This window comes from Streptopelia decaocto, assembly GCF_964273445.1.
Source record: "Streptopelia decaocto genome assembly, chromosome: 2".
Classification (NCBI taxonomy): domain Eukaryota; kingdom Metazoa; phylum Chordata; class Aves; order Columbiformes; family Columbidae; genus Streptopelia; species Streptopelia decaocto.
This window is the reverse complement of record NC_138655.1, coordinates 61,470,309-61,479,880: the sequence shown is the minus strand read 5'-3', so window position 1 is coordinate 61,479,880 and position 9,572 is coordinate 61,470,309. Positions and strand designations below refer to the sequence as shown.

The 9,572-nt window shown below is 37.0% G+C and overlaps 1 protein-coding gene across 3 annotated transcripts in view; it reads right to left on the bottom strand.

Annotated features, from left to right (window-relative positions):
* The window catches only part of ZNF407 (zinc finger protein 407), a 348,213-nt gene that overhangs the window by 205,414 nt on the left and 133,227 nt on the right, over window positions 1-9,572 (bottom strand). For all 3 annotated transcript variants that reach the window (XM_082045091.1, XM_082045093.1, XM_082045092.1), the window contains exon 4: window positions 6,577-6,651. In XM_082045091.1, the coding sequence (XP_081901217.1) occupies window positions 6,577-6,651 (75 nt within the window). The remainder of the gene's footprint in view (window positions 1-6,576; window positions 6,652-9,572) is intronic.

Genomic DNA, 9,572 nt, shown 5'->3' with positions numbered 1-9,572 from the left:
CATAAATGCCAGGAAGTACAACACCCTACAAGTTCAAAGTACTGTAGTATGCTCTGCATAACTGCATGGACAGGCCTCTCGCTTCCAATCCCGTGCAGGTAAAAAGGAATTTAAGGGATATATCACCATCCTGATTCGCACCCTCTCGGCTGGCCCGGTTGACTTTGGCAGAGGAAGCAGCAAGCTGGGACACAATACTGAAACAACTTACTTCCAGCTGACTGCAACAGAGGAGGGATCAGCTTGCAGCTACTTTTTGGCCGATAGTACGGAACTATGAACCGTGTTTTTCTTGGAAACAGACCGTTGTGAAAAAAACCCTGCCGCTTTCAGCAACTATCTTCAACAGATCCGCAGACAATGTTAGCATACACTTGCTAATGAAACTAATAACCTAGGCTCTAGGGAGCACTCGGTTGTTTATGAGTACAATGAGATCATAATTTATATCTTGTTACGACACTTAAAATTAGCCAGAGGTGCTCACTGTGGGCAGTGTGCATCCCATTAGGCGCTCCCTCTATCTTCTACCCACAGCAGCTAAGCCTTCCCAACAGGAAGATTATTGCCAACTACACAAATTTCCAAAACATCTCACATCATACCTGCCAACGATAATAAACTTACTTCAGATTGCTCCTCCTTCTGAACAAAGTTATAAGATTGCCAGGATTTGATAGGAAGAACAAATAATGAGTAGAAGTAACTTCATTCTTTTACAGTCTTCCAGTTGTTATTTTTCTTTCTGATAAGATGCTGAATTTATCACTCGTCTTTGTGAAAGCAGTCTTCAAAAGTATAAATGGCTGCCTACGCTTTTCTTCGGAGTGAAGCAAACGCCTATGATGCATGCACAGACAAGAAGCCAAGAGGAAAGCTAGCTGTGAATTTTCAGCGCATCACCTACTTCTGGTGCCTGAGGAAGCTCAGGTAACCCCAATGGCTCCCTCGTGTTCCTTGGGTCAGTCACGGGCAGAGAAGGGCACTCGGGCAGCAAGTGGCTGCAGAGCCTGCACCTACACTCCTGTTCCGAAAGAGTTCAGCATCAGCCAAGAGCTGAACCCCACAGGAAAGTATTGCTTTTGGAGGTAAACTTCCAAAATACTGAAAGCTTCACACAGATCTTGGGTAAAACTTTAGCTCCTAACCGATTAAAAACGTTGAGTCCTTTCCACTTCCCTCTGCTCATCACAAGCTTCTGACTGGCAAATACATTAAGGAAAAGCTACATTTCCTTCCTTAGGGCTTTTCCAAAGAATGATTCTATACCTCTCCAAGACCCTTTTTAAGCCAAATTCAGGAAACAATCAATTAATTAAGGTTTTCATTCCCATCCAGTTAAACTAGTAAATGTTAGGTTTCAGCTGAAAAGCTCAGTTATTTGCAAGAAGCGGTGAAAGATGATGACAAAGCTTGATGGCAAGACTCGGCACATCACCCCTCAGTGGCTGCAGGTCTCCTGCCCTCTGTGTATCCACAGGAACTACCAACACCTCTAACTGGAAACCTTTCTGTGAGATAGTCACTCATGATCTAGCACCCTGTCCAGTTCTGGCTTGTATCAGATCTAGTGTGGCCAGCAGGACCAGGAAAGTGATTGTGCCACTGTACTCAGCACTGGTGGGGCCCCACCTTGAATCCTGTGTTCAGTTTTGGGCTCCTCACTACAAGAAAGACACTGAGGTGCTGGAGAGAGTGCAGAGGAGGGTAACAAAGCTGGTGAGGGGTCTGGAGCACAAATCTCATGAGGAGCATCTGAGGGAACTGGGGCTGTTTAGCCTGGAGAAAAGGAGGCTGAGGGGAGACCTGATCACTGTCTGCAACTACCTGAAAGGAGGTTGTAGCATGGAGGGGGTTGGTCTCTTCTCCCAAGTAGCAAGTGATAGGACAAGAGGAAATGGCCTCAAGTTGCACCAGGGAAGGTTCAGATCAGATATTAAGAAAAAAATATTCATGGAAAGCATTGTGAAGCACTAGAACAGGCTGCCCAGGGAAGTGGTGGAGTCACCATCCCTGGAGGTATTTCAAAAGGCATTTAGATGATATTCTTACAGACACAGTTTAGTGCTAGAGCTGGGTTATGGTTGGACTCGATGATCCTGAGGGTCTCTTCTGACCAAAATTATTCTATTCTGTTCTATTCTGTTCTTTCAGAGCATGGGTAAGTTATTGCAAGATGATGGTCTACATATATGTATGCATGTATGACACATCACTCTGACTTTTGTTACTTGTTTTCCTAAAGTCTGGGTAACATCAAATAGATTTCCTTACTTTGCATTTACAGGTTAACAGTATCCAAAATGGGCATATCAAATAATTACTACTATCAGAAATTTATCTACTAGAAGAAAGAAAAATGTTTCAAAAGAAGGATTAACAATTCAGCTAAATAGCAGAGGGTTGGACTGATGGACTTCATTTACTTCTAGTTTTACATTGAAAATGGAAATATCAGGGCACTGTAATTTAATACAAAATAAAACAAAATTTACAAAATATCAACCCGCTATTCATTTTTCCTGGCTACTTTTCTTTCAGATTTCAACAATGCCTTCCAATGACATAGCAGGCAGTCTCATATACCTTACAATGTTTGTACCCACACATTAGTAGCACTGGATATTCCAAAATTCACTCTGGGCTTATATGCAACTACACTGAACAACACGCTCCTTTTTTACTTTTTAAGGCCTCTGTTTACTTCAAAGCAGCTGTGTAAAACACACAAATTTTAGTAGTACACTGTTTTCCAACATTATTTGAAAAATCGTATCTATTTAGGCTGCTACTACTTAGTAGTAGGCATTTACTGATAGCTGTTGCTCTCAAGTTGAAATCATTACACAGCTTTTCCAATCAATTAAGATTATTTGAAAAACACATGATCTTCATATGATGTTACTAGCACCATAACATTGATCCCATTTTTAAAGCACATGAAAACATTAAAAAAAAAAAGCCAGAACTACCTTAAAAAACATACTATTGATGAACTTTACAGAAAATGTTTTGTAACACAGATTCCAGTTCAGCAAGTGTTTGTGTTCCAAGCAACTTCATAGATGTGAATGATCCTATCTGACTCAATGGGATTACTCATATGCAAAAAGTTATTTCAGAGGCAACTCATCATTTAAAATTCATAAAGAAGATGAGGTAATTAAACAACTGTCAGTTAAGGCCTTTCTCTGATATATCTATGCAAAAAATAGTTTAAACAGATGTATCAGACAAAATTCTAATTAACAAAGTCTTAGATACTATAAAATGTATATTGTATACTAATAACGGTATTCTGAAAAAAAAAAAATCTAAAGAATAGTTAAATGTATTTTTCATATGAAAAACTTCTAAATCCAGAGTTGTGCTTAATAGTGGCAAAATTCAGTCTCACTGATGACTTGGTGATTTTATATTTATTTTCCTGCTCGTATTTCTATGTGTATGTATTTATCTTAAACTCAATAGTGAAACATCTCTGTTTGCTCTGTGTTTTGCCACAATGTATACCTAAGTAACATAATGACATAACAGAAATTAGAACTCAGCACCATTAACACTACTGATGCATTCACCTTGTCCTCAAACACATTGTCTCATAGCCACAATAAAGGTGTAGCCAAAGATTTATCCTGCCAATAAGACATAGTTATAGGTCCCATGAAGATTACTGACACTGAAGTACCAAATATGTACTGGCCTTGGACTTAGCAGATAACATGCCAGTTTTGAGACACATTCAAGTTGACAATAAATCAGTATCACAGTTCCAATAACAGGCAGAATACCTTAGAGGAATTTTTATGTTAAAACATTCCACTTTTGAGTTAGCTATTAAATGGTAATGATCATAATGTACTAGGTAGCAGGGGTTTTTTTTGTGGCTGAAAAGTGCAAACATTTTACTACAAGGCTATTTTTTTAAGCTTTTGTGATTTTCAAGTGAAATGTATTTCCCTTTAAATAAATTTTGCCTTCCAAAAAATAAAAGGCAAAGATAAAAATATTTATTTTCATAGCAGTCTTATTATGAGTTATACTTGTTTTCTATATCTGCACATACAAAAATTTCCACAGCCTCCATTACACCTCCCTTTCATGCATACAAAAAAATCCCAGTAGTTCTGGGTTATGGAAGTCTAGAGAGAGCAAGTTACACTAGCTCAGTACCACTTACTAAATTCTAAATGTATTTCTTTCTCTCCCTCTCAGAACTATCACAATGTTTGTCACCAGAAATTCCTTTTTGAGAAGTTTGTTAAAAGGGCACCAATTTCTCAGGATGTATGGGTTATAACTATTTTTTTCAAGCACCCTTTTGAACTTATTTCAATTTTCTGTTTTTGATGATAGTCATGCTGACAACTTTTTTTGGTCCATCAAACTCTGTAGTACAATTACATGAATTTACTTTTAATAAATTACCATCTTTGCATATATCAGTCAAACCATGAAGACTAAACACTTGCAAATAAAATGCATTATTAATTTAATTGTCACAGCCTATTTAGCTAGCTTCTATTAGTATTTGCTATTATATGCAATGTATCAGAGGGTAGAATCAAATTCAAAACAAAGAATAAACTGATTATATTGTCCTAGAGAAATTAAAAAATAGCAAGCTTACAAAATTGTAATCAAGGCATTAATGTTTTAAATAGGTAAAAACACTATGTAATTTTATTTATAATACATTTATACCCAACGTGATTGTTTTACATGCTGGAGAAAGATTTCTTTGGTTCCTAAGGCATCACATTCTCAGGGAAAGGGAAGCAATGGTGGTTTGGTATTTACTGCACTTGATCATGTGCTTTAAACATCCACCATCACCAGTGAGGGACTGCTACTAGAAAGTTACATTATTGTTGTAGCTCTGCCAGGGCTGTGAACCTGCCTGTTCACAGAGAGGTGGGCAGAGGAGGGAACCCCCGACTCCGGCCAAAAAGCCTGGGAGGAACATGGGAAGAAATGGGGAGAACAGAAACAGCCAGAAGGTTTCCAGAAGAAATACACAAACAAAAGCCAGCAACAACCGATTGAGATTATAGCATCCTGCTTGTTTAGGAATTCATTTCGAGATGATGATCGCTAAAAATACGCCTCTCAGGCTAAGAGACTATATTTGGAAATCTATTGTATGTATCCTTTATTGCGCACATATTCACTAGGGTAACGCAACTTATCTCTATGTTGTATTTATGGTGATTACACAGTAAGTACCCCCTTGTAAGACAACATATTGGTATTGAATGCTTCCAGTTACAAAATAAGCCACCAGAGCAAAGCATTTTTCGTAATTGTTGTGCTATGACAAAAGATAACCAGCGTAAACTTTAATATGGTATCTGCTTGGATGACACTGTAATTGTTGTTTCGATGCATCATTCTGTTTTCTAGATGAAACAGAGTATCTCAAAATTCTTTAAATAACCGTGTGTTAGAGAAATTCTGGTTAAGCACTTTGTAGTTATTAAAAATATAAGCACCACTTAAATAGGTGCTCAGTCAAACACAGGGCATGTATGGTGTACTAATTTAAAACTCTACTCTTAGGTCAGTCTGTGATTGACCTGTGACAAACCTGTGGGGAAAGAGTTTAATCGACCCCCATTTCCAGCATCTTTAATGGGAAATTAACACGGCCCAGAGAGAGTTTTGCAGTGTTCTCCTACAATTCCTTGCTAACATTTATTTTCCCCTTCTTTCATATCAAAACCTGGAAATACTCTTTATTTACACAAGCCTACACTGGAAGAATGAGTTACAAGTTAGGAATACTTCAAACAGTATCAGGTGCCCAACAATGAACCCTGTAGGTAGAACACCCCCATCTACCCAGATGTAAAGTGAAAAGGCCATCTTTTGGCTGTCCAAAAATCATCAAGTTGCCCCAAAAATTCAATGAAATAACAATATCTATGCCACAACGTGCCTAATAAATGAGGCAAAACCCGCTTATCTGCAAACGCAGTGACATTCAGTTTGTAAACCAATTACGTTTTAAACCACAGAAAAAAAATCCCGCTCGCAAAAAAAAAAAAAAGTTTGTAAATAAGTAACTGTACACAGATTGAAAAAATAAATTAATTCACTTTGAAAATAGTCAAAAGACCAGATCTCTGTTTCTGCTCAAAAAAGAAAATTTTCTTTTTGATTCGTCTATGGCTTTATACTTCAATGATCAAGAAAAATCTCACAAAGTCATTTTATAAACCCATGAGCATCGAGGCCAGCAAGAAAAAAAAAATAATATTTGTACTTGAAGGAACAGTTACAACTAGGGAAATTTTGAGAAAATAATATCACCTGTCAAAAAACATCCCCAAAAGGTGCAAATCTGACACCTTTTGCCTAGATTTGCTTTCTTCAGCAACTTTTCTATTGACACCCAGAGACGTGTCACGAGCACCCCGCTGGCAGAGCACTTAAACATGGACTACAAGTTGTTACTATGTAGTTGGAGTTGAGCTAGAAGTCCAGGTGACTTCATTTTGGGTAAGCTAAATATTCCACGTAAGGTCTCCACACATCGTACAAGGTAAAATAAGAAAGAATTTTGAAGTAGTTTACCTTTCTTTTGGTGTGCCAACTCCGTGCTTGCCCAGTAAATGAGTATTCAAATGTTTCTTCATCACAAACGCCACCCTACAAAATAAGCAGAAAACACACAAAGATTACTTCTTTTATTAATACATTTTTTCCCTGTTTTGAGCATGCACTTGAGCGTATTTTAAAGGTGGACTTTTAAAAACCCACTAGATTACAACTGAAATCGGGGAGCCCATTCTGTAATGACAGGTTTTGTTCAGATTACAGTCACCTGGCTATTTTTCTCACAAGTAAGTAATCACAACCAAGCGTCACTGGTCAAAGGACAGAAAACCTGTTTCTGCTTCCCTTCAGAAATTAGAATATCTTATACAATATACTCATAACATAGTCTATTTTGCTTAGAAAACATTTTCTCATGTTATAAGCTAATACAGTTTTACTTTCACCTTTGAATTTATTTAGGCTCAATGGGGCCACCCAGCAACCCTTTTTCATACAAGTAGTTCCATTGTTTTTAATGAGTAACACAAAAATACAGCAAGATTAGATGCTTTAATCCCTGCCTACATGTAGTCAAGCTTCATTGTATTAATTATTCAAAAAGATTTACATAGAAACAAATTAATAGCCTTAGTTATTTTATAGCTTTGTGGAAAAAAAATGCAAAAGGCAAAACACACATTCATGAATACATTTTGGGCAGGAATATTGTTCAAACTGGCAAGACGTTGTTCAAGACATCAACAGCAGCAACAAAAGATATACTACCTGGCATTATGTTTATACCAAACAAAATACAGATAATTTACTTTAATTTTGGTGACATCCGTAATGAAACAGATAGAGGCCTATCAAGTACCATTCTTCTGCTGATAAGCTCATAACATCAATTTAATTATGTCATGTGACTGCTTCAAACAATTTAGATATCAGACTGAATCTTCAAACTTAAATGTTTTTCTCGATAAGCAAAAATTTTACTGCTGTAACTTTCAGTGTGAAAAGGGCTTGCAAACATTTTCGTTAATTATGTATTACAGCTGTCCTTCATAAAGTTAATTACTAATAGCTGAAAGGCAATAGACTCTATTTGCATATGTACATGAAAGGCATGACATATGCAAAAATATGATTTTAATTAGCATTCCATGATATGAAGGGCTACAAATCAAACTGGCATGTTATAAGATTTTTAACATTAAACGCTGAATTCATCTGGACGTGTTTGCAGTAATGGACAATGGAAAGACTGTAAAACACCAGCACTATGGGGTATATGAGCCACAAAAGCCAAGAGACAGTACTTTTTCTTTACAAATATGTTAATGTGGCTTCTCCATGTCTGATCTACTTTGGGCACTTTCACATTATTACAGAGGATCTCTCTTGTGCTTTCTTTACAGTCTAAGAATAGAATTCTGTCATATTTAAATGATAGTGATTTCCTTATTTTCAGGAAAATACCTTAAATACTTTCCCTGTGCAATTTAGGAGTATGGCATCATAATCATTACAACTGTGAATAATCCATCATATCATCACCATCATTACTATGCAAGTGTCATCAGAATTACTGTACATTGGGAAAATAATTGCAACAAAGTAAAATAATGTCTTCTAATAACAGCACAAGGCATTCAAAATGTACTGCTCTCGCTTGTCGCCACAAATACTAACCATTACCACACAGCCATTAGAGATACCAAACAGATTTTAATTTAGTAATACTTATATTTCCTGTTACAAACCTCCATTCTCCCCCATCTCTAAAAGAAAACAATAAACTCAAAGATGTTACTATGAAAGGGCAATGTGCAATCAAAGTTGTAAATGCATACTTTGCCATTTATCTGGAATATAAAGATCCCAGCCAACTACACGTATTTCTAGGAATGTGTTTGTTTGGCTTTTCTGTGGTGGTTTTATTTTGTGTGGGGCTTCTGTTTTGTGGGTTTTTTGTTTTGTTTTTTGTTTGTTTGTTCTTTTTTGTTATGTGGGTTTTTTTCTTCTGAACCTGTGTACTTGGACCTTCCACATAAAAGATGAACATTTCTTATACAACACAACTGCAGGGGGTACAGATTGACATACCTTTCTGCAAAATCAAAGACAAAGGCCTTGTTAATAATGGGAAGCAATTCATCTCCCATTAGCTGGCTCTGCTCTGTTTTATGTAGGTTCTGAGTAACCATTTTGCTGCTGTTACACAGCACAAATGAAATAAAGACTGACTCAGTAAGTGCCTCAGCACCTACTAACGTTTTAAGCTTTTAATGTAAGGCTTGAAGAGTTAGGACTTGAGGAGCAGAGAGTGGGTCTGTGCAAGCCTGGAGTGCTCAGCACAGCCCAGGAACAGCTCCTCACCTTACAAAATCAGGCCTTAAAAATACAAGTTGCTACTTACAGCAGAAATTGTGAACAAGATACAAAAATATTACTAGAGACAGCCCTCACTTCAAACAAATGATTTGCTTTTTTCTTAGAATTGAGGCAAAGTCTAAACATCTTGGCTTAGGACCTGAGGTTGAAGAAGGCCTTTAAAAAAAAAAATGACAGGTGTAGGAACCATTTGTGTATGTTTACTAAATGCTGCAGGTGATTTTCAGAGGGAGGTGGTAGTGGTGTTTGCTGGCTTCACAAGAGAAACACAAAAAATGTTTTCAGTACATTCAGTAACTCTGGGTCTCTAAGCAGTTACTGTTCTAGTAGTCAAAAAATATTGGTTTTATCTATGCCAATAACTTACCTCTGCTGAGGTAAATCAGTTATTCCTAAGATACTGCCAGAACTGAATAGATAGACATGACTTAGCCTTGGTCTTTTCAAATGAATCTTAAGGGAAGTCTGGCTGGCACCAGTAAGGACTCAAGGAGTGAATGCTTTCAAGATATGTGGCTTTAATACATCTTCAAATCAAAGGGATTCTTTCATTCAGCTGTTGTGAGCACCAATTCAGGCTTCACTGAATTTCTCATTTCTCTTTTTTTTTTTTAATTCTAGTGGAAATAGAAATG